Source organism: Mustela nigripes, chromosome 5, assembly GCF_022355385.1.
Source record: "Mustela nigripes isolate SB6536 chromosome 5, MUSNIG.SB6536, whole genome shotgun sequence".
Lineage (NCBI taxonomy): Eukaryota > Metazoa > Chordata > Mammalia > Carnivora > Mustelidae > Mustela > Mustela nigripes.
Genome location: NC_081561.1, coordinates 7,848,813 through 7,874,447, shown reverse-complemented (window position 1 = coordinate 7,874,447; position 25,635 = coordinate 7,848,813). Strand labels below are relative to the sequence as shown.

The 25,635-nt window shown below is 46.6% G+C and overlaps 1 protein-coding gene across 1 annotated transcript in view; it reads right to left on the bottom strand.

Annotated features, from left to right (window-relative positions):
- Positions 1–17,664, bottom strand: part of BMP6 (bone morphogenetic protein 6) — a 149,081-nt gene extending 131,417 nt beyond the window's left edge. Inside the window, exon 1 of the mRNA XM_059399404.1 lies at positions 16,132–17,664. Coding sequence (XP_059255387.1) covers positions 16,132–16,777 — 646 coding nt within the window. The 5' untranslated portion in view covers positions 16,778–17,664. The remainder of the gene's footprint in view (positions 1–16,131) is intronic.
- Between the last annotated feature and the right edge of the window lie 7,971 nt (positions 17,665–25,635).

Here is a 25,635-nt window from a genome sequence, read left to right as displayed (position 1 = left end):
GATGTTGGTCAAAGGGTACAAATTTTGTGACGCATGGTAAGTTCTAGAGATGAATGGATAGCATAGGGACTACAGTTAATACTGGGCTGTGTACCTGAAACGTGCTAGGAGGGTAGATCTCAAGTGTTCTTACCACACACTGCCCCCCGTCGCCACACACACACACACACACCCACACACACACACACACACACACAGAAAATGGCTGCAATAGAACATGACGGATATGTTCGTTAGCTTGACGGTGGTGATCATTTCACAATTACTCATGTCAAATCACCATGATTTGAAACCTTAAATACATACAATTTCTGTTTGTCAATATTACTTTAGTAAAGCTGAGAAAAATAAAAACTGCCTAGCTAGGTGGGAGTCGGGTAAAGGAAGTACATTTATATAGTAGGTACTTCTTGTACGTACATACTCTATAGTAGGTACTTCTTGTACATTTATACATATCTTACAATTATAAAATATACAAGCTCATGGCTTACAAAGAGGAACCTAAAGTTATCTCACATTCCTCTTGGCTACTCTCTTGTAGTTCATCAAATCAAACAGCGCAGAACAGGATCTGCCATGTTTACGACCTGTTATCAACTCTGTCCCTCTCCCTCCAGCTAATACATTACCTCTCATCCTAAGGCTAATCTAGATCCTGGAAATGAAAGTGTTTATGTCTTGCATACTCTTGTAGGGAGAGCAAAAATTTAGGTGGGATGAGGTGGGGGGGGAGTTTCCTGTTCTAGGACCTACCTGTCTCATTACCCATAATTTAAGTACTGAGGAGCTGTTTAATTTTAAACAACTTTTATAACAGTCTATAAAAACAGAAACATCTCATCGTGCATGTGCTGACTCTAATTTGACATTTTTTCCAGCCTATTTGGACATCCTTGTGCGCACTTAGACAGTCTCCCAGGATCGGCGGCTCGGAGTTGAATTCTGCCTGATTCCTTTCACCAATGCTTTGGAAATACAGCGAGGCAAAAATGCATGTCTGTTTGGGCAGCCAACCAAGAGACCACCCTCCCCCTGGCAAGACCTCTCTGGTCCTGGGCAGGGGTATCTCAACCCTGCCCATGGCTTTGATCTGTCTTTGGGTTTTAAATGCTCCCTGTTGCCTCGTGGGGAGCTAAGTGAGTTTGCTTCAATAGACATTATGTCACCCGCTCAGCCCTTACGTAAACAGAATGTCTAACACCTTCGCGATGTAATCCGAGCCATCGAGCCTGGAGCAGAGGCTGACAAGATAAGTATTTTGTGTCGGCACCTGCGGGAATCGTGCCTCCTTGCATGCAAGCCTTCTGCATGGCACAACCAGGAAATTTACATTTAGACTCGACAGCAATTCTCCCTGACTCCTTGTAATACTTACTAAAGTAGTAATGACATCAGATAGAGGGAAAAGAATATTTCTTCTTCCCGGGGGCTTTTTTTTTTTTCTCTAAACTATCTAGAAAATCACAGAACATAAACCCTGAAGGGAGAAGGCAAAGTAAGATCCCTTTTTAGAACCACTTTTGTGAATGGAAGAGTTAGAGAGCGTTTCTCGTATCTGCACAGTGTTTCACAGTGTGTAATGCTCTCACTCAAATGTTTGATGTTATCAGGGATGAGAGAAAGAAAAAAGACATGCATATGCTGATTTGGTTTTGGACCAACTGACCCACGTTGACCCAGTGAGCGTGTATTCCGGATAAGTGAAGGTTAAGGCGGCATGTTAGATACCTGGGAGTGGGAGGTGTCCAGGTAAATAAAATATTACACAATAAAGAATCAGAGAAGTTGGTGCTGAAGGTGATTTGCTCCAATCTGAGCCAGTCCTGGAATCTGAGGTTCCTAAGTCCTTCCTATAAGCCACACGGACTTCATCTGCAAACACGCACTTGACGTTAGCAAGCTGCTCTGTGGCGATCGGCACAAAGGAAGGCTCCGAGAGTCATGGCATGTGGCTCAGCCATGTCAGAAAGGCCACCGTGATGAGAAGGCATTCGAACCGGGGCTGGAAGGACAGAGCAGAGAATGGGGAAATGGGCAGTTGTACAGTATACATATTAAAAATCCGGAGAAAGGGCGCCTGGGTGGCTCAGTGGGTTCAAGCCTCTGCCTTCAAGCCTCTGCTCAGCAGGGAGCCTGCTTCCCTTCTTCTCTCTCTGCTGGCCTCTCTGCCTACTTGTGATCTCTGTCAAATAAATAAATAAAATCTTAAAAAAAAAAAAAATCCGGAGAAAAAGGCCAGGAGGAGGAGGAAATCGCACAGCAGTTGGTTAGCTTAAGGGAAGATGAGTGCATGAGGTAAAGCTGGAGGGCCTGGGAATCCGAGAGGTGTCCGGGCTTTATCCAGCACACAGTGAGGATCCAGAGACAAGAATCCTGAGCACAGAGGATCCAGAGAACAGAAAGCCGAGCTACGGACTGAAGAGCTGGCAGAGATGCAAGGGTGGGTTAGTCACCGAGGAGACGGCACAGAAGTCTAGGTCAACAGCACAGTGACCTTGCGCAGGCAACTAGGGGGATGTACAGAGAAAACCACTGGGGCTGAGATGGGAGCAGAAACAGCAAGCCTGGTGACCGGCTGGATGTGGAGGAGGGTGGCTGGAGATGAAGCCCGCACCCCAGTGCCTAGCTTCCCTGTTAGCAGACCCTGCTGGATTTCCACACCAGGTTCTGGGAGTCAGCAGGGTCCAAGAAGCTGCTCCCTAGAAACAGGATGGATCTGGGACACCCAGGTGGCTCAGTCGGTTAAGTGTTTTCCTTCGGCTCAGGTCAGGATCCCAGGGTTCTGGTATTGAGCCCTATATCTGGCTCCCTGTGCTTCTCCCTCTCCCTCTGCTATTCCCCCTGCTTGTCCAACCACTCTCTCTCAAACAAATAAAATCTTAAAAAGAAGAAGAAGAAGAAGAAAAAGAAGAAGAGGAGGAGGAGGAGGAGAGAGAAACGCACTAGGTCCACGCTGATCCACCAGCTGTCACCAGCCCACGACAAGTACAGAAGTGGAGCCTGTTCAGGTCAACAGCAATTTGATTACTTCATACCCACAGAATCCAATAACTGAAAACTGAGGTTTGATTCGTATGAATTTGGGTGTACTTTTTTTTTTTTTTAAGATTTTATTTATTTGTCAGAGAGAGTGAGCACAGGCAGACAGAATAGCAGGCAGAGGCAGAGAGAGAAGCAGGCTCCCCGCTGAGCAAGGAGCCCGATGTGGGACTCGATCCCAGGACACCGGGATCATGACCTGAGCCAAAGGCAGCTGCTCAACCAACTGAGCCACCCAGGCATCCCTTGGGTGTACTTTTTAATTTCGCTTCTCTAATAACTCATTTTTGGTGAATTTTACAAAAGCATAGGTCTGCAGAAATTAAAAACAAACAAAACTAAAACTGGTTCTTGTGAAAAGACAGCTTGAGAAGCATGGCACCAAACAGCTCCCGAGCCACGTCATGCCTAGACCACAGGGCGCAGGAAGAGAAGGGAGCACATGCATAGGTGCTCGACGCGGACAGACCTCCCTGGGGCTGGCCCTCTAAAGACACCAGCTACTGGGCTCCCCAGCACCATGGCCCGCTCAAACGCCAGGCCACGGTCTCTGTGGAGGGGCACTTTTAAGCCAGGCACCTGCCTGTCATCGTGCCCTGTGGCCACATATGGTCTGCTGAGTCCTGTGCCTGGGTGTGCTCCCACCCCCTCACACCCCGTCCCCGCCCCCCGTGTGCTGCTCTGCGTGCCACATGCCTTCCCTTCTCAATCTTTTGCTGCTTTTCAGGAAATGTCCCCAAACGCAGCAGGCGTCTGCAGGACAGAAAACGAACCAAGAGGGAGAAAGCTGCATTACAGAAAGCAGAGAGAATTTTTTCACCTTTTGGCTGTATAGTCCTTTCAGAGGGGGGGGGAGGTCTCAAAGTGACAAAGCCTTGTGAAGAGCAGGATGAAGCCCTGGGACAGCAGACTGACAGGGACAGAAGTCAAGGGGAAAGGAGAAAGTGGGTGGAAAGGCCAGGGCAGCTTCCCCTGGTCCCAAGTTAGGGCGTGGTGAGGCGACTTCACAAAGCTGTTCCATTTCGTGTTCCATTTCATGACTGGCGCTATTAGGAACGTCAGTACAGCTCTCAGGAACTTTTTCCAGATTTTCCCTATCTTACCATCTAGGAGTTTACAGCTATAAAATTCTCAGTTTTTGCCTTGTTGAGATAATAGGATAATAAGTGACATTAGTCATTCTTCCAGGCAAAGGCCATAAAGAAATGCAATACTTATGTTTTCTTGCAAAAAAAAAAAAAAATGCAGTTTCTACTAAAGCTTACAGAACACTTGGAGAAGGATGAACATGGGGAAAAAGTTGGGGCTAAACTGTAGTCTACTTTCATAAACTTCTTGGACTTGTGCCCTACCTAAATTGCCAGAATTTGAAACAGAAACACAGGAAAGCATCTTTGTGATGTTTCCCAGAAGGATCAGATCTTTTAAACTTGAGTATTTAGAAACAAGATGCCGCTAGGATCACTACCAACCCAAAAGCACCCCTACATGCTGGCTCTCAAAATTAGGAAAGATAATTCACCTATTTTTACTATTATCTCCTAAAATAAATATGGGAGGTGAGATACAGGATACAAGCCGATCGCAGCTGCAGAGAGCAAGCTCAACCCCAGGAAGGCTTGGCCCTATGGTTCTCGGTTCCAAGATAACCATTCACAAACATCTTCAGCAAATTCCTTTCTTAAGGATGCTCAAGGCTTGTAGAAGGAATGCATGAAGACCGACATCATCCATGAAAAAGGGGAATTTTCACTGACGTTCCTTTGTGTTAGGATGATTGCATTCCCTGCAGTAATTGTTTAAAAGGCTAGCTCAGGGTAGTATGTTCACTATCTGGACTGTGGGGATGGTTTCATAGGTGCAGGTCTATGTCAAGGGTCATCAAATTGTACACTTGAAATGAACTGCTTATTCTGTCGATTATACCTCAAGAAAGCAGTTTAAGAAAATAAAGAAGCAATGGGCGCCTGAGTGGCTCAGTGGGTTAAAGCCTCTGCCTTCGGCTCAGGTCATGGTCTCAAGGTCCTGGGATCTAGCCCTGCATCAGGCTCTCTGTTTGGCAGAGAGCCTGCTCCCCACCCTCTCTGCCTACTTGCGATCTCTGTCTGTCAAATCAATAAATAAAATCTTTTAAAAAAGAAAGAAAGAAAGAAAGAAAAAGAATCAAAAAAAAAAAAAAAAAGAAGAAGAAGAAGAAGAAGAAGAAGAAAGAAAAAGAAAATAAAAGAAAAGGATCACTCTGAGAAACACACCAGGGGATACCCCCAGCACCGAGTTCTGAGAGTCTCTTGTTCAGCATTTCTCTGCAGGCCACTGAATTAAGAGGTCATAGCAGTCAAAAAGTCCAAGCAGGGAAAGCAAAATCCCTGTGGGTGTTTACAGCAGAGGGAACGTAAGGCAGGGAACTGGTGGTGTAAACAGCCGTGACGGAGCCAAGCAGCCAAACAGGTTATGCGGAGACCCATGGACTGGCAGGCGAAGGAAGCCATTTCTAGCCTCAGGAAGGAGAGCCCATGGGAGTCCCAGCGGCAGGTGGGCTACGGCAGCCCAACCAGAGAGAGCGGGCGCACAGCAGAGCAAATTGCAGCAAGAAAGGCAGCTGCCTGGTGTCCCACCCAAGCTCCACCGAGATGACCAGGGGAAGTGTCAAGTGTGGACCTGGGGGCAGAAGCACCTGAGGCAGACATAAAAAAGTGGTTACAGAGCCAAAGTAAATTCAAAACCAACTCTCTTAAAGCAAATCAGCAGACTTCCTCACTGCTGGGGCTTGACACTCTGAAAGACTTGTAAGTCTCTGAGGGGAGGAGGATATAAATGATCTTCTCCATGATCATCTTCTGCAGAACGTTTTGGAAAAGTAGTGTTCCATGAAACACTATTTGGAAAAAGCTGATCTGGCCAATGGGCTCGCATTTTACAAATAAGGAAAGATATTTTACAAATAAGGAAAGAGACCAAGAAATTCGCTTAAGTGGCTTGACCAAGATCTCTTAAGAGGGGATGGGACTAAGGCTGGAGCACAAACTCGAGCTTCCTAAATCTTGATCATGCACCCTTTCCTGAATTCTATATGGAATTGGTCATAAGCACTTTCTAGCACCATCAAGAAAACGAGCAACTTAACCATTCTAGTGGCCAAGGAGTCATTCTGGTGGTGCAAACCCACTGGAGACCATGGAGATGGCGCACAGTCTGTTGCATCAAGTCAATGGCCAACCAAAGGCACCAACACTGTGAGACAAGAAAAGATGGGAAAGAGGAAGTAAATGCAGGGGAGTGGCTAAATTTACTAATAGGAAGAAAAGGAAGAAGCAAAAGAGAAGGAAGGAAACCAACCTCCACTGGGGACCACCTACATCCCCGAAGCCATGCCTGAGTCCACATCTTGTAATGAGGACAAAGGGTGCACGCCTAACAACAGGGGTCAAACACCCTCTATTAAGCAAATGAAATAACTAAGGAGCCTGATTTGTGACAACAGTTCCCAAAGCCAGTGTGAGGGAATTCCATACTCCACAGACACCATAAGAATGCAAAGGCCTGTTCTGTGGCCCCCTGGGAGAAATGGAACTCTCTAAAGGTCTTTGGCTGAAGCACTTATGACCTCTTCACTATCACCTACCCTGAGTCTTAGTCCTACCTTGTGGTATGATTTTACTAGGGCTCAAGCGTGCGTCCATCTTACCAGCGGGTGACTTAGACCACAGCACATCCCAAGGCAGAAATTACGCGCTCAAGCTAAATTTCTCAAGCCGACTGATACCGCCATAGCCCCAAGATCTCCCCTCTTTTTGAGAGGTTTCATTGTGGGGGTGACAGATGCGGTGGGTGCTGGCGGGGATTTAGATAGAATTCGGTGAGAAAACACTCCACTAAAATGGAGACTTGCAGGAAGAGAACTGAGGAGAATTTATGAGTGTGTCACCCGTACAATGCCTGTCAAAAAAAAGTGGGGGGGGGGGGGTGGGGGAGAAAAGAAAATGGCCACAAGTTCCCCAAACACCTCAAATGAATTGCTATTTGTTCAATGGCAATCTTTTTGGCGTTATCATGTTATTTGCTTATTTACCATTAATCTGGGTAGCCCTATCTCCTAGAAAAACCCTTCAAAGCAAATAAGCCTAATCTATATATCAAATAAGCCTAATCTATATACCCAGACCTCTGGGTGGATGGAGTCTCTATTTAGCATTAATCTGATCTAAACAGTCTCTCCTGAGGAAACCTTGTAATTTCCCCCTATCCTGTCTCTAGGGCCAGTAAAACACATTTTTGTGAGCTTCTTGATCCAAAGGCGCACTAAATTCTAGTAGATTTTCAGAAAGGAAGGAAAACTATTTCATCCCTCTCCTAACCACCCCTCCCCCAAATTTCAATAATTTACAAGCACAGAATTCCTATAATTCTTGTTCATTCTTCAGGCTTCTTTGACCCCCCCAAATCCTGCCGAGCATGGATCAAACAGGGCCCAAGCCAGGCCCAGGGAGAAATTTAATCGCTCATATCTCTGCCTAAAGGATTGTCTAGGTACTATGGTGACAGACACCTCAATGAAAGTATGTGGAGGAAAAAAGATTTTTAAACTCCCAGACTTTAAAAAAAAAAAAAAAAAAGTGGGGGAGGGACTTGTAATGGATTTGGGGTCAACGCACAGAAGCACAAAATCAGGTCTATAGAGTCCATTGAAATTATTTATATGCCGATGTGGTAAGACCACAGAAACAAAACAGTCTCCAACAAAGGCATTTTCTTTTTCTCCCCCACAAACTCTACCTGTTTTCAATTTTCATATCCCCATTGATTTTTCTGGTTATGTGTATAGCTTCTCCACAGAGGAGTTTTAGGGCAGTGAAAGGACTCTGTGTGATACTATAACGACAGATTTATGTCCTTAAACAGCAGTCCAAACCCAGGGAACACAGGACATCAAGAGTGAACCCTATGGTGAACAATGAACTCAGGTAATCAAGGTAGATTTTTCAAGTGTAACAAATGTACCACTCAAATGTGGAATGTTGACAGCAACCGAGGCTATTGTCATGCGGGCGGAGAGTATAGGGGAAATCTCTCGAACTTCCATTCAATTATGCTATGGACCTAAAACTGCTCTTAAAAAAAAAAAAATTACTTTTTTTAAATGCACAACCTCTGTTAACTTACTCTGACATGCAGGGGTTCAAATAAAATCTGGAATATAAAAATTTTTTTAAAAAGCCAAGTAAAACTCTTAGTCCCTGATTTTGTACTTTATAAAGCTCTGTCTTCAGAATATTGAAATATAATTTATAGATTTGAAAGTGGGGAGAGAGAACAACTAGTCTCGGGGATTTAAGCAAGACCACTTATAAAAAAATCTTCCGACCTAATCAGCGCATAAAATAGCTCACACCCATCACAGAGTTAGTTCATGCTTTGCTGATACACAAATCAGAATTTTTTTGCCAGCCCATGTTCGCGTACAGGAAACCAACAAGACTGTAAACACAGGAACAACGATCAACACACACAGATGTCTAAGGCTAGAAGTCACATTCTGAACAAGGTGAAAAGGGTAAGCAGCAGGAGAGTCATAATAAGGATCAAGGCAGATATCAAAGTTCAGTGTGTAGAAGGCTCAGGGCTTGGCTCTGTCCTGGAGACACTGTTTTCTGCCTGCAGTCAAAGTCAAGTCCCGGAGCTCACCAACCCCACCCCCACGGAGCTCTCTGATGATGAGAAAACAATCTGAACATAAAATCAGCAATACACTGCAAGGACATTTCAGGTCCAGGACAATCCCAATCTACCCAGCAGGATCAGTCATCAAGGGCGTATGCCCAGGAAGCTGTCAGGAAGGCTCTCCCACTCGGAACCAGAACTTCACTCTGCAAAAATGTTTGAAGGGGAGTCTTCTATCCGGTCATCTGGGACTGGGTTAGAGATAACAAGACCGTGGGGACCCATCAAGGAATTACCTGATGTCATTTAGATATCCCTTCTATTCTGGACCCAATCATTATAATAATGGACAGGGGAAGGGCAGGAAGGGAATCCATGCCTGCCGACCTCAGTGGAACAATGCCACTCAAGGCAACCTGGTTTTCAACTCACTTTCAGAGCAGAGAACAATTCTTTGGGGTGCGCACTGCTTCTGCATGCCAAACAAGGGGATATTTATAGATAGGCACAGCTTTTTCTTTTCCAAAAGCAGAGTTCTAGGAGTGAATACTACCCACAAGGAGAAAACCCACAAAATTCCAAATCTGGGCTTCCCCACCTCTCGCCCAAGGCAGGGCTCTTGCAGGCTTTTGTAATTTCTCCTTAATTACCCACTCCTGCCTGACCAATGGCTCTGTGGCCCCATTCCTCTGATGCATGAGGACCTCTCTGTGGTTGTCCCTCAGCCTTAAGATATAACATCAATGAGGAGGAAATGGTCCTGAATAAATCAAACAAATTTAACTACAAACATAAATGATCAGACAATGTGCAAAAAGCCTTTAAAGTTCTAAATTCTATGATCTATGGACAATAAATTTAATAGGATTCCTAAAAATCCTATTAAGGATACTGAAACCCTGCTTTCAAACAGGGTGTCAGGGGCGCCTGGGTGGCTCAGTGGGTTAAAGCCTATGCCTTTGGCTCGGGTCATCATCCCAGGGTCTTGGGGTCAAGCCCCACATCAGGCTCTCTGCTCAGCAGGGAGCCTGCTTCCTCCTCTCTCTCTGCCTGCCTCTCTGCCTACTTGTGATCTCTCTCTGTCAAATAAATAAATAAAAAATCTTTTTTAAAAAGCTCATCTTTAAATAAATAAATAAATAAAATGGGGTGTCAGTGGCTTGGGCATGTTTTCCCAGAGAAAACAATGCTATGGAAGGGAGCTGTCCCCGGCCAGCTCCAGAGTCTAACTTTACACATAGAGGAATGATATAGTACATATTTATAGTGGGGAAAAAAAATAGAGAAAAGAATCTTTTTGGCTGAAGATTTTATTTACTTGAGAGAGAGAGATCACAAGCAGTGGGAGGGGTAGAGGGAAAAGCAGACCCCCCCGCTGAGCAGGGGAACTCAAGGACCCCAGGATCATGACCTAAGCCGAAGGCAGATGCTTAACCAACAGAGCCACCCAAATGCCCAAGAATGTTATTGTCAAAATACTAGTAACTGAACAAAATATGCAGTCAACTTCAGTGAACCACAGTTTCTTATTTCTAATGCTCCCTGTGGAAGATGAGCAGGTACAACGGAGTTCTGAGAATTTCTGGTACTCCGAAAAACTTCATAAGGGTGATGACCCTGGCTCTTTAGTGAGCCTATAGATTTCATGACCGTGAGAATGCACGTGAGACCGTGAGAATGGTTTTCCTTCTCCTCGATATAATGGTCACCACTTGCCTATGTTCCAGGTATGACAGGAGCCATTTTCTGGCTTACCAGTTTCCAAAGGGCAAGAGTTGGAAGGGAACACGGCCAGCCCAGGTGTTAGAAAGTAAGGGTGTTACAAGAGGAGAGAATGCACTTGAATAAAAGCAGCAGAGCTGTCATAATGAAAAGAGAGAAAGGAGGAGGCATCAGCTTTTTCGTGAGGCACTGTGCCCCACACTGGGTCCTGGGTGACACCCTGTGGCCAAGGCAGCCATGTTACCTGGCACTTGGTTGGGTTGGGCCATGGCCACAAGGAGGGTGGGGACAGAACGGTTAATGTGTAACAGCGGTTTGCCTACATGAGGACTCTCAATTGTTCATCTCTCAGGGAGTTGCTACATTGATTTCTCTTTTTACTTGGGTATTTCTGGAAGCTTCTAGTCAGGAACACAGTTGTCTGACTAAACTCCCTATTGCCTGCTTTCCTTCCCACCGCTGGAAGCACCAAAGAATAGGAGGTGACTAAAATTCAAACAATTGGAGAGAGGGGGAAAGGCAGAACGAGGCTCACAACAGAAAACTGTACTGCCTTTATATGAAGGGGAAGAAAAGGATTCTCCGGACTAATTCATTTTCACCTACAGAACGGGAGGCAGAGAGCGAAGGACCGTTGTGAAAAATTAGAGAACGCTGGTGAATCGTCCAAGAAATTGTATGCTCTTTGTGATCCTTTTCTAACTCAGCTCCTTCAACAGAGGGGGAGCCAGGACAACAGAGCGATCATCTCTGAGAGTCTGCTAGCCACCTTTGACACCCAGCATGCATCCACTCATCCCTGGATTCAAGTAAAATATTACTTTGAAATCCAACATTTAAAGTCACTCAACTCTGAAAACAGCGAGGGCATATTGAGTAATATACTGAGTTCTGAACCTTGTTGTCCTGCTCCCCTTCCCCCGCCACAGATTTTTTTTTTCTATCAGTAAGAACCCTTCCTCCATGCTAATCAGAGGTAAGCTCTTAAGTAGAGGAACTAAGCATGATTCAGCACATTTAAAAAGGATTTATACCCATTCTTAGAAGGACAACCAGAGGAAACACCATCTCAAGTCTAAACAATGATATCTGCTTGCCCTTTGATCTGAGTTTAAGGACACTTTGTACAAGTTTTTTTTGTTGTTGGAATACCACTGAATTTCACATTTACTACGCGAAATTTCTTTAAAACATCCACTGTTCCTTTGAACCACACTCTTGCAACAAATTCTCCAAATTATATTTGCTGTGAGTAGCCTGCAGGCAGGGATTTATTTTCTGCTAACAAAAATCTTCGTTAAGTAGAGGCAACCCCCATGAAAGATAGTACCACTGATCCCTATGTTTATGAGAAAAAGACAGTATAGTGTATCTGGTTACAAATACAAGTAGGGAAGATTCCATTTTTCTTCTAATTTATGTTTCCTAAGGGTAATTTTGTTCAGAAGATTTCCAGTATTTTTAGTACAATAAGTTTCTTGTTTCTTGTACTAATACATACTGATTCCCCTTTCTGAGCATATTTTGAGTTATTTCATTTTTACCCTAGCATCTAGAGATCAACACTTCATTAATTCAACCTAAATGAAGTCTGAAATGCAGAGATTTAAAGAAACCTTTGCACTACTCTCGAGGGTGATGCACATTAGAAATATACATATGGGTAACTAATTTAAAAACAGGTATATTAATAAAGTATTAGGGTATACATCAGACACCATTAACCAAAATGTCCTAAAGGTCTTCTCTTCAAATGTCTTTGACTTCACAGAAATCAGGTATGCCATTTCTTTTTTTCTTTTTTTTTTTTTTTTAGAGACGGGGTCTCGCTATGTTGCCCAGGCTGGAGTGCAGTGGCTATTCACAGGCGCGATCCCACTACTGATCAGCACGGGAGTTTTGACCTGCTCCGTTTCCGACCTGGGCCGGTTCACCCCTCCTTAGGCAACCTGGTGGTCCCCCGCTCCCGGGAGGTCACCATATTGATGCCGAACTTAGTGCGGACACCCGATCAGCATAGCGCACTACAGCCCAGAACTCCTGGGCTCAAGCGATCCTCCTGCCTCAGCCTCCCGAGTAGCTGGGACTACAGGCGCGCGCCACCGCGCCCGGCAGGTATGCCATTTCTAAGTGATCAGACCTTCCAGACTAGTGAAATATGAATTTTAAGTGAAGGATAGGTCTTTTTCATCAATTCAATCTTTATTACACATCTTTCCATGTGCTCAGTATGATATTAAGATGTAGGCTTCAATGGTGGATAAAGCCTGGTTGCCTTTTGAGGCTGCCACCCAAAGAGAGATGATAAGTGAGTAAGCAAATTTTAAAGAAAAAAAAAAATACACATTCTTTTTGTGATCTGTGCACCCAGGAAAAGCAGCAGCATTCTGTGATGGTAAAGAATGGGTAGGGATGGTCAAAAAGGCTTCTCTAAGAAGGCGAATTTTAAGACCTAAACGATATTTCAGGATACTTCTCCGAGATCCCCAAATTGGCCGGCCTGCTTATTAGACTGCCAAGACATTTGCAGCATTAGCAAACAAGTAGAAAATGGCATCTGGGGCCCCGACTGAATGCACCCCGCACACTAGCCTGTCAGCGCTAAGGAGGTTACACATGTCCAGCCTATTCACACAGAGAGTTTCGAACAGTCAACATCAACATCAAACAACCAGCATTTGGGATATGTGGGAGAAACTTAATTCTGTTGATTCTACTTCCTGAAATCAAGCTGAGAAGGCTCAGTGTGTTCCAGATGTATTTCATGAATAAATTATTCTCCCTTGGGTGTGTGTGTGGGGGGGGTTAAAACTATGTATCACATTCTCTTATACTTTCAGTTTATTTCTGTAACTACCAGGTGTAAATGTAGTTGAAAACATGTATCTTTCTGCAGGTTCTTTAATGAGTCAGGTAATACAGCCTGCTAACATGCCATGGAGGTGGAAATCAGCAGAATACTCCCAACATCCTAAGCAATTACTTTCTTCAAATGAACTGTCCTTAGGCTCAGAGCCATGATAATCAGATTTTATCACATTTTAGCCTCTCGTTCTGAAATCCTCTTTCCTACTGCTAAATGCATTAAGATTAAATAGAACTGTGGCACTGGCAGGTGGAATGGCTTGTGACTTGGATTCTACTTACCTGAAGGTTCCCCCCCTAACTGCCCATGTGGAGTCCGGGGCTGGACCTACAGACCGCGACAACGCACAGTCAGAAAGCCCAGCGCTATGACAGGAGGCGCTTGGGGCAGTTTCCCACCCAGGAATCTCTTCCAGTTCCACATCAGCCCGTCCCAGGCCTGAGCTGACATGCCTGTTGAATTCTCTTGGAAATTTTTCGGTGTTTATTTTTTGGACCTTGAAGTTTTCCCTTATGAGAAATGTAAGTTAGATCATCACCTTAACGGGATTAGTTGACAACCAGCTTCAAGCAGTGTGACTCAGAACCACTGTGTACCTGTAGACCCAAAAGGTCAGACAAGCAAGAAACAAGGAGAATGTAGAGGTCATTAAACACAGTAAATGTCACCATCCTTTACAAATTTTGCCTCAAGCCAACTCTAACAATTTCAAATACCACCACAGGCAGTGGCTCCCGAACACTGGATCCACATGAGCAATCCTTACAACTATGGACACCTGCCTTCCAGCCCACACATTCTGGTGTAATTGATACAAGGTACAGTTACAACATCTGGGTTTTTAAAAGCCCCCCCTCCCCCCGGAGGTGATTGTAATGTGCAGTAACCTTTGGGAGCTACTGACATAAGGAAGCATTGCTCCTGATCGCTTACTGGGATGATCTGATTTCTTGTCATGTATTTCTTGACCGTGGTGGCACATTAGAAAAACCAAAGACACTTAAAAGATGCCAGAGCCCACTCTCAAAGACTCTGACTTAATTGCTCCAGGGAGCAGCCCCAGTATCCTTTAGTTCTTTAAGTGTCCCCAGGTGATGCTAATGGACAGCCAAGGTCGGAACCGTGGACTAAGCCCAGGCACAGTTCTCTGGGAGACTGTAAATGATTCTCAGTGAAAGAGCCAGAAGGACCCTTTGTCCTCCACTTTGTCCACGTTGGGACTACCCCAAGAGCCAAGGCTGTCAGGAAACAGAGGAGGCGGATGGAATAGGTGGAATTCACTAAGCTAGAAGCAACAGAAAAGACGAAGAGCCCTGGCCCTCTGCGCTGCCCCTCCCCTCCCCCAGGCAGACTGTATTGACAGCTATGAGAGTCCTTAGAATGCTTCCTGGAGGGGCCTCAACCTTGGATTTGGTTCCAATCAATGATGAAAATTCTTACCCATTGGAACTCCTGGCACTGTAGTAGCAAGACTGGCAGGCCTTGAGCCTCCGCTCTCTGTGAGATTCTGTTTCATGAATTTCCCAGGAGGCTTTCCGTACCAGTTGGATGCAATCGGACCTCCCTCTTGAGCACCCGCTCCTTCCTTCCCCCAAATCCCAGCAGAGTTGAGAATCATCCCATAGATGTATTTGTAAAGAACTCCCTGAACTATCTTACATAGTAATCATTCAAGCAAATAATGTCCAATGACAGACATCTTTGACGTGGCTTTGACAAGTGTCTGGTAACCTACTTTGGGGCCTGGGCAGGGCCACACGTCTCACACGGGAAAGGAAGTCCGCGGAGACCCACCCCTGACGTGGCTACGGCGGGCGCCCCCATTTCTGCCCGCGAAGAACGTGTCCCCTACATCCCTTTGTCTACGCTAAGCTAGGTCAGTTTATGAATGAAGAGTAGCACAAATCAGACGCACTGATCCTTAAAAAAAAAAAAAAAAGTCTTGCCTACACCATTCTCATTTACAAATGAGAAAACTCGAGGGAAAAGGGCTATGTGACTCCGTCCGGGTTTGCCACAGAACATTTGTGGCGGAGCCCGATTTAGCCGCCCTTGAATTTCCATTCTGTTGCCTGGCAACCAGTTCAGACCAGCTCAGCGCCCAACCCCGGCCCCTAACCCGCACCCTTTCTCTGCCCGTGCAGCTCGGGCAGCAGTGATCGGGAGTTCAGCCTTTGGGGGCACCCGCCAAAGGCATGTGAACTAAGATCCTGGATGGGATACCCCTACTGTGCTGGGGATCTGGTCCCAAACCCACGCGAACCCCGTCTGGCATGCCTTCCGAGGTTCTTTTGGCACCGTCCTCTGCAACCCTCCTCCCCCGATTCCATGGATACCACTTAACACAATCGCGTCAAGTTTCCAAAGTTCTCAGTTGCTATCAGATTCCCTAAAAATCCCGGTGGAGGAACTGGCACTCAGAGCTTTAAGGGTGCAAAAGAAATCAGGAGGGGAAAGAGTGCTGAAGACTTCTCCTTCCCAGATGGCTACACTTGGGCGGGACTTTTCTGCTCAAACCGAGTTAACCTGGCCCCCGCATTACTGGAAAAAGCGCGGAGTACGCCCGGACGCCACAGTCCGAGAGCCCCACGGCCCGGCGCGCCCCATCCCGCCCGCGGCGTCCGGCAGCCCCAGCGCGCAGCCAGGCGGGAGGCGCGGGGAAGCGCACGTGCAGCCCACCCCGCCGCAGGTGGCGGGAGCGCAGCCTGCCTGCCCTGGTGTCTCCGCCGCGTCTGCCGCGCCCCGCGTGCCAGGGTCTCCTCCACCCTCTCGCCTCCCTCCCTGGGCCCGAGAGACCGTTATGGGGAGAGTGTTTTCGCCACTACGCTACCCCAGATCCTTACCCAGGTTCACAAAGCTCATGACCATGTCCGCGTCGTTGAGGAAGGCGCTGTCCTGCGCGCTAGTCAGTGGGGACGCGCCGCCGCCCGGTCCCGCGGCCAGGAGGCTCTTGCCGTTGACCCGGGGCGGCGCGCCTGGGGGCGGCTGCCGTTGCTGGGACAAGCCTACCCCTCCGTGGGGCCCATGCTGCCGCCTCTCCTCCCCCGACGCCCAGTCTTCATCGTCGTCCGCGGCCAGGGCGTTGTACAGATCCAGCATGAAGAGGGGCGCAGACTTTAGCCGTCCGGGAGGGGGGTCCCCGCGAGGCTGCTGCTGAGGGAGCGCAGCGGGCTGCGGCTGCTGGAGGCCGTGCAGGGGTCGGGGCCGGTGGGGGAGCCCCAGCACCGAGAGGATCTCCTTCTGCATCTCGCGCTTCTCGTGCGTCTTGAGCCGCCGGTAGAGGAAGCCGGAGGAGGAGGACTGTGGCGGCGGCGGCGGCTGCTGCTCCGCGTGGCTCGGGCTCCCGCCGTCCCCCAGCAGCGCCCCCCCGCCGGCGGCGGCGGCGGCGGCGGCGGCGGCGGGCAGGGGCGGCCGAAGCGGCGGGGGCCCGCAGCAACTGCACAGCAGCCCCCACCACCAGCACAGCCACTGCGCCCTCCGCCCCAGCATCCCCGCCCGGCCGGACTGGCCCCGCGGGCCCCGCGAGGCGTGGAGCGGCGGAGCGAGGCCGGAGCGCGGCCGCTGTGGCCCTTGGTGTGAGCAGTCCCCGCCACCTCTCGGCGGGCTCGCTTCCCCTTCCTGGCCCTCAGTCCTTATCTCTCATCGTCCTCTGGGGCGCCCCCAGTTGCCCAGGCTGGAGGAGAGGAGAGAGGGGAGATCACACGGAGAACCACTCGGAGAGGAGCCCCACACTCCGGCGCAGGTCTCGAGAGGCGCAAGGTCCAGGCCAGGTGCGTCCGAGTCCCGGCTGCGCTGCAGCCCGCGCCCTCGCCCCTGGGCGGGTCACGGCGCGGTCACTCCCGGGCCTCGCTGCCCGCGCACGTGCGTTGTCCCGCTCCCTCCCGGACGGCTGAGTGGGAGCCGGGGCGGCGGGGCGGCGGGGCGGCTCACCAGCTGGGGGAGATGCCCGGCATCATCCCCGCGCACGCCTCTCCTTGGCTCGCACAGCCGCCGAGAAGTTTACTCCGCCGTGGGGCCCAGGCTGAGGCGACAAGGCGTCCCGAGATGCCAGTCTTCTCCACGAGGGTTAACTTCCTTTCCGCTCACAAACTCCGCGCCTCTCCGCCCTCGGGCACTGTCGCTGCCCCCCAGAATCTCCGCGCGCTGCTAGAACCCCCAAGGGGAGGCGGCAAGGATCTTGCTTTCCGTTTAGAGCTCTCCCGGCTGCCCCGCAAACACCGCTCGCAGACAGGACCGGAGGGAACAGGACCCGCGCGCGGAGCAGTGACCGCGGCAACCGCGCGGGAATTCGGAGTCTCCCGCCTCTCGGCGCTGCGCTCCCCGCAGCGGCCAACGTGGGCTTTCTGGTGCGCGTCTCGCTCAGGTACCGCACTCCAGCCCCCGAGAGTCCCTGCCCTCTTGGGTAACAGACAGCTTGGCAGCCAATGAAGAGGCAGCCCTCGCCTGCATTTAAATAGGCCCGCCCCCTTCTTTCACCCTCCCTCTCCAGGGAGGCGTGCCTCGGCCGCGCGTAGGTTTCAAGCACAGAGAATTCTTGGAGGCACCAAAAGTAGGCGCGAGGTAGCAAAGGCGAGGAGGTCATCGCTAGTAAGGACGATCTAATCAACACCCCGATGTAAGCCTGTCTCTTTTACAATCACGTAAAAGGCCCGAATTGATGATTTAACTAAATAAAAGCAAACTCAGTGCCACCTGTATTCACAGAGGAACAGCAGGAGTAGTTTCTAGTTCTTGGTGTCTCTTGACAGTTGTAATAGAGGCGGACTCGTGACTCTCAAAGGCAGCTGCGCGAAGCTGGGACACACCCTCCGAGAAGCTGCTCACAAACAGGCCACAAAGAGGGCCCAATGTAAACCCAAGCCAGCGTCCTGGGGATTTGGGGCCAAACACGTTGATTTATCTCTTCAGATCAGCTTTGGCTTGCCTTCTTAATCTAGCACCTTAAAGAAAAGGGGTAATTAGGTAATATAGTAGCCACCTGCTACTTACTTTTCTTGGAAATATTTCAGTGCATCTCCAGGTTTTCTGTTAACTTTTCATTTTAATGTGTTGAAATACAATAGAGCTTTCATGATGCTAGATAGATAAATTTTGGGGAGAGGTGGTATAGAAAATTCCTACTCAGGTAGCGGCTTGGCATGTTCCCATGTTCCACTAGGGGTGCCAAAAAGTTGCCGGCAGCATTAGACAAGATCAAGCATAGAAGACACAGTTTACCTGACAGGCACACTTCTCAGTCACAGAGAGGGACACCTCTACCCAGACACCACCACCATAAGCCATTCAGGATGCAAAGCCACCTGCTCTCATATTATCCAAGAATGCCCAGGAATCTACAGGGCCTACACACAAATTCACTTAAAATACTAGGATCTTTTACTTGGTGAAAAATGTGCGGGTTTGAAAATAAAACCTGCACTGACCTTCTTAGTTCATAGTCCAAGGCATTTCTGAGCCAGTCTGGAAAGATATAAACTGTGGGATTCATGGACTTATGAGATCATGGGGTTTCTGCTGATCAAAATCTGATAAGCATTTCTGTCTTATTTCAAAGGATCTATTTTTCACTGGGAAGGGTCTTCACCTCCCCGCCCCGTACCCACCCATTGGACTACTCTTTCTGGCTCTCTCTCAGCTCAAACACAGTGATCCTTTAGTCTTTAATTCTACAGATTTAATTTCTTAACTCAGATTTACTTCTACGAGTGAAGTCTTTAGTCCTACAAAGGTCTGAAGCCATGAACCTCGGGTAACATAGCTTCAGCAACACAGAAGATGGGTCTTGAGCAGGGATTCTTTCCTTGTGAAAAGAAAATATATCACTCTTGGTCTGGCATGCCAGGATCCTTAGAATTCAAAAGCCTCTATCACTTCTTTCTTCTCTATGGGACTTGTTTGGGCATAAAAAATCACTGCAGTACATAAAATCACAGCAGCCAAGAGTCTTGATCAAAAGACCTGAAATCTTTGCAAGTAAGTATATGTAGGCTTCCTACCAAGATCCTTCTCCCTTCGCAAACGCAGTCACACCTCCATCTTAAGACCTCTAGTGATATGATACAGACGCAGAGTAAAAGCATCTCCAACCTTTTAGGGCAGGGGAAAGCTCTGAAAAATGGTAAAACCCTGAGTGTAGACAAGGGCACCTGGGTAGGACTGTGCTGTTGAAAACACAAAAATAAATTGTGGCCCATCTATTAGATGTGCACGTATTGTCTGTGCACATAGGAGCAAGTGGAGAACACACAGGCGTACACACATACTATCTTCCCCTTTTCTTAAATACTTGTTTAGAAGTAGATGGACCTTATGACATGGGTCAAAAATGGCACTTAATGATTCAAGCATTTGAGCAATAGCCCTGATACAGGTCGACCATGAGCCTCCCATCCCCATCAAGAGGCCTCTCAGTTCCTGGGGAGGAATAGTGCTAGATAAAGGTGTTGAGGGTGCGCCGAAAAGACGAACACAATAGCACCCAAGTCTCGTAAGAGCCAGAGGGAAAATATGTGAAATGCAACATGACAGTGCTCATAAGGGACATTCAACTGAGGGCCACAAAAGAGGGTATGCTCTCCTCGTGTCCCTACCACTCCCAACAGGGGCACATGTTGGCTGGAAAACATTGGGAGACCCTCTTGGCCTGGATACTGGGGCAAAGGGGGATAAAGAGATGCAGTTGTCAAGTTTTTCTAACCTCATAATTGGGACCTCTGCTTTTCCAAGACAGCTGGAATCCTGGGTGGCTAAGAACCTCTAACCCAGCACCTCCCCCACTCCCCGCTTCTCTGACCCCTCCCCAGCAGCCCCTGAGAAGTCTCGGAGAGCTGGACAAAGTCCAGATGTAATTCAGGAGGGATGGGGTGAAGGGAGAGAAGCAGGTTTGGCTTTGGAGTCTGCTGGAAATGCGTGACCAGACTGGAGAAAAATCAGAGGTAACTTCGCCCCCTGCAGGATGCGAAAATATTACCACCCCTTCCTCCGCGCCTGGAACAAGCTTCATTAAGTTCCCTGTATGTGTCTCCAAAGCATCTGGGTGGAAAGAGGAGGAATTCGGTCAAGAAGCCGGATGTGGGAGCCAATCCACATCAAACATCTGGTTGCTTGGCTGACATCTCATGCAGATGGCCTTCAGTTTTCTGGAAATGGGTTGCCTGTCCCACTCCCGCCCATTTAATGAAGGAATGAGGAACCCCTCACCATAAAGCACATAAAGTTTATCCCCTGACTTCAGTGACACTGAGGCGAGAGTAAGAAGCCCGTCCCTAGGTGTTATTAATGCACAGGGTAATTCACAAAACAAATTCTTTAAAACAGCAGTTCTTCTTGTTTCTTTTACGAGGAGCTCTGTTATACATTTAAAATACACATGGTCAAATGATTTCTATTTTTAAAAGATGCTGTTTATTAATTTAAATATCCTATACTCCACGCTTCCTTTGGAATTATATTGTTACCAATAAACTGCAATTACCGCCTTTGGTTTTGTCCTAAATCACACATTGTCCCCTATCAACGGTCTTGCAGATGCAAGCAGGCTGCTTTTAGAATGAATGTAAGTGTCACAGCCCACGTTGTTCTTGTGTCAAAAAAGCCTGAGGTCCAATCACCTTGAATCCTTGGAAAACTCCACTTCAAATACTACATTATAATCTCTAATATTTGTGTGAGGATTTGATTATTTCTTAATATTAATTTCGAAATAGAATAATAGGCTCTGATTTCAAAAATACCGATTTGGAGTTGAATGAAAAGGGAATACGGTGAGTAAATGTTTGCAGAGTGCGAGAGATGAAAATTTGAGTTAAATATTGCTTCTGAAAGCTACACCTATAGGGCAGCCTTCAAAACACGTGTCTCATCCAAAAGTCTGTGCTAGCAGTTACATTCACTCACACTTTCCTTTCTCTGTCAACTATTCAAAAATGCTGGGCATTCCCACTTCAAAATATCATTCGAGCCATCATATTTTCCTACTCGTGAAGGACATCTGGTGGCAAAGTGAAAAACTAATACATAAATCTGTTTCCAGAGATTTTTTTTCCACACTGTAACCCAAATGGCAAATCTGTTACTTGTGTGTGCTTTCCAATTTTTGGCCAAGCTCAGATCTTTATCGTCCTAGAATTTAGCCTGTCTACATAATATTAAGCAACAGAGTCTTCAGAAACATCTGAATGATTAAATGGTTTTTAAATGTTTCATTGGATAAAGGACATGTACAGACTTAGTCTTAATTTTTTTTTAACTGAGCAAAACAATGCTTAAGACATTTCCATGACTAGTTCGACTGTCCCTGAAGAGTTCTGTTCCAAGAAATCATTGGACACTTGGCTCTGCTGGGGAGGGCCTGAGGCTCCACAGCCCGTGCTGGCCTCAGAGTTTCACTCCATTCTGTGGTCCTCTTTGTAACTCATGTCCTGCATGTGTCTCCTGTGGCAACTGGGAGGCTCCATGAAAATATGACATTATCGTGCTGCCCTGTAAGCAATGGTGTTGGGGACCGGGGAAAACCACATTGCCTGGGTAAAATCAGATTGAAGCAAAAGCCAAGACCATCTCTAAAAGAAGAAGAGAGAGTCTAAGAAGATGCGCACCAATGGTTAATAACCAGAAGGCAGATGTTGACATTAATCACCCAGACTTCATTCATTCTTTCTTTCAACAAATATTTGCATGCCTAGTATGTGTCAGACAGTCCAAAATCCCTGCCCTCATAGATTCTAGAAGAGGGGAGATGAACAATCAGTGAGACAACTAAGAAAATATACTATGGTAGGCAGGATGTTGTCTCCATGATTCTTACCTGTAGGGTTATACCTGCAAGTATATGACCTTATGTGGCAGGTGGGATTAAGATTGCAAAACAGGTGGTGATAAATTGGGAAGATTATCCTGGATTATCCAAGTGGGCCTAATGTAATCACTAGGATCCTTAAAAGCAGAAAAGTAAGGCAGAAGAGATGTAGCAGCCTGAGAGGGACTCAATCTGTCTTTCCTGACTTTGACGGTGCAAGGGCACAAGCCCAGGAATGCAGGTGGCCTCTAGAATCTGAGTGAGAACCTTAGCCAACAGCTGGCTAGAAGAGTGACCTCAGTCTTGACTCTGAATTCTGGCTAAAATGTGAACAAGCCTGGAAGTGGATTCTCATCCGGAGATTCCCAAACAAGAGCCCCTAGGCAGTTGACAGCTTGATTTTGGCGGTGGGACCAAGGGCAGAGAAAGTAGCCAAGCCTAATGGACTTTCAACCTACGCAACTATGGGATAAGTTTGATTGTTTTAAACCACTACGTTTGTGGTATTTTGTTTCCCAACAATGGAAACTAATATGTATATAGTATGTTGGTAAGTGCTATGGAAAAAAAAAATCAGACCAAGAAGAGGGGTAGAAAGTATGTGGGTGGTCACCTGACAAGTCTTCACTGAGAAGGTAGCACTTGCATAAAGGCATGTCACAATAAAGAGAGCCAGTCATGATGATACCTAGAGAAAGAGCTTCCCCAGCAGCAAAAACAGTAAGTGCAAAGGCGCTGAGGTAGGGACACATATGGTAAATATGAGGAAGAAAAAGGAGCCAGCAAGGCTAGGGCAGAGGAAATGAGAGGAGATACTAATAGGAACTTATGACAGAATGTGAAGAAGGGTGGGAATTAGAGGCCAAGGTGGCATAGGGCCCTGGGCATCCTTGTCAAGTATTCAGATTTCAAAAAAACAGAAGATAGACAAATCTCACAAAGCTGAGAGGACTGCAGATGCAAAAGAATACATACTGTAATTCTACTTATGTGAAATTCAGAAATAGACTATACTGACTAAACTAATCTAGATGACAAGTTAGTGGTTACCTTTGGGGAGAAGAGTAGGAATAACTTTTGAATGAAATCAAAGAGGGGTTCCCAAGAGTTGGCTTATTTCTTTCCTTGGATGGTGGTTACCCAGGAGTGGTCAATTATGACAATTCATTGAGTGGCAAACATATAATTCGTATACTTTTCTGTATATATTTTGTTATACTACAATAAAAGGTTTGACTAAAGAACAATCAAAAGCCACTACCACCAATAACAATGACATCAACAAGGACAAGCACAAGAAGGAAGGTCATTGGATGGTTTGGAGCAGAGTGACATGAACCTCCTAAGCCATTGTGTTGAGAATGTACTACAGAGTGGCCAGGCCAGAATCAGAAGGACTAGGAAAGAATTTTTCATTAATGGTCAGGCAGGAGATAATGGTGGCTCAAAGGGGAGCTCAGATGGAAACAATGGAGAGAGAAAAGTGGTTGGATTCCGGACATATTTTGGAGGTAGACCCCCAATGCCTCTTGCATGGAGAAACAAGTCATGCCAACACTTTCTTCCCATGTATGGCGCCAGCAAAGCATGGCTTCCCCTATTGCACAAGGCCTGGGGCAGCAGTGGGAATTGTTGTGGATGGAGGGGAAGAGCATTCATGTCCTGGTGACTGTGGGTTAATACACTGAGTGGTAAGGAGTGGCCTGAGGGATCTTAAATAACCCATCTCCATCAGCATCCATGTTACAAAAGACGATCAGAATGAACAGTATGTTCCCAAGAATAGTTTCAAGACAAGTCCCCTAACAGGCTTGCAGCAAGATTCTCTATTTAGTAATAGAACAGCTCCACCTCTGAGGATAAAAATCTCTTCTAAGCTGAGAAGTCTGGCCACTGACACTGATATTATAAGGACTCCTATAAATGCTGTTACCTGGGTGGAATATGGGAGCACACACACATGAAAAGGATACTAAGTAAAAGCTAATGGAATCTGAATAAAATATGGAGTTTAGTGAATAGTAATAGATCAACATTTGTTTTTCAGTTGGGACAAATACACCATGATGATGTAAGATGTTAATAACCAGATGCACTGGGTGTGGGACTTATAGAAACTCCCTGTACTAACTCGGCAACTTTTCTGTACATTTTAAATCATACTAAAAGAGTTTATTTTAAAATTATTCCTATAGCTTTAATCTTAGGATGAAAGAATTAAGGCTCGGCCATGTCCTTTGCTGTAGAAAGTAAAGTGTGTCTTTATTCTAATCCAGTGAGCATTTTACATCTGTAAGTGCATTCCTTCAGTTCTAACACTTCTCTTCAGTTTTTTTTAATAACTTCTGTTTCTTTGCTGAGACTTTCTGCTCTTTCATTTGTTTTCAGAGAACTTGTAATTGATTATTAAAGTTGGGTTTTTTTGTTTGGTTGGTTGGGTTTTTTTTGTTTTGTTTTGTTTTGCTTTTTACAACAGCTGCTTTTAAATCCTTGATGATTTGGATAAGGATAATCCAACAATGGATTGATCTCGATGTTGGGATCAGCTCATTGTCCTTTGTCATGTAATTCATGATTTTCTTCCTTCTTCATGTGATGCGTGATTTAAAAAAAAAAAAAAAACTGAATGGGAAGTCATCGAAGAGGGAGAAGAACCATGAGACACTCATAAGTATAGGAACCAAACTGAGGGTTGCTGGAGGGGAGGTGGGTGTGGGGACAGAGTAATTGGGTGATGGACATTAAAGATGGCACGTGATGGAATGAGTACTGGGTATTACATGCAACTGATGCATCACTCATCTCTACCTCTAAAACTAATGATGTACTCTGTGTTGGCCAATTGAATTTAAATTTTAAAAAAATTTTAAAATTGTATCCTGGACATTTGTTCTGTTACATTAGGAATCTCTGGGTCCCATTTAAATCTTTTATTTTATTTGCCCTGTTTGGGTTCAGCACGAAGGTCCTAGTGTACTTTTGTAGCCATGGTTCCAATGACAATTTTATTGTCAGATTGGTGGTGTTATTTTTATCTGCATAGTTTATCTGGTGCTGCTGGGGTTTCCATTGGTCCTGCTGGTACTGCCCGAAGGGACGGGTGAGCTTTCCCCAGTCCAGGCTATCAGGCGTCTCTCAGTGGGGAAGGGAGGCTCAAGATGAGGAGGCTATCTTGGAGCCAACCTCTAAACACCCACATATTGGTTACCGACCATAAAATGCTGGTTCCTGGATTTCTTCCTCCAATGACGACTTAATAAGTATGTTCACTCCTTCTCCCTGTGGATGAGTACACGTTCATTTGCCCTTTTTCTGAATAAGCCAAATCTCCTCCAGTATGGATCGTGTGGTATATTCCAGAAATAAGTAGAAACTGCTGCTTGGGGGAAGCCTGGGTGGCTCAGTCGGTTAAGAGTCTGCCTTCAGCTCAGGTCATGATCCCAGGGTCCTGGGATCAAGTCCCACATCGGGCTCTCTGCTCAGCATCATCTGCTTCTCCCTCTCCCTCTGTCTCTTCTCCAGCTTCTGCACTCGCTTTCTCACTCTCTCT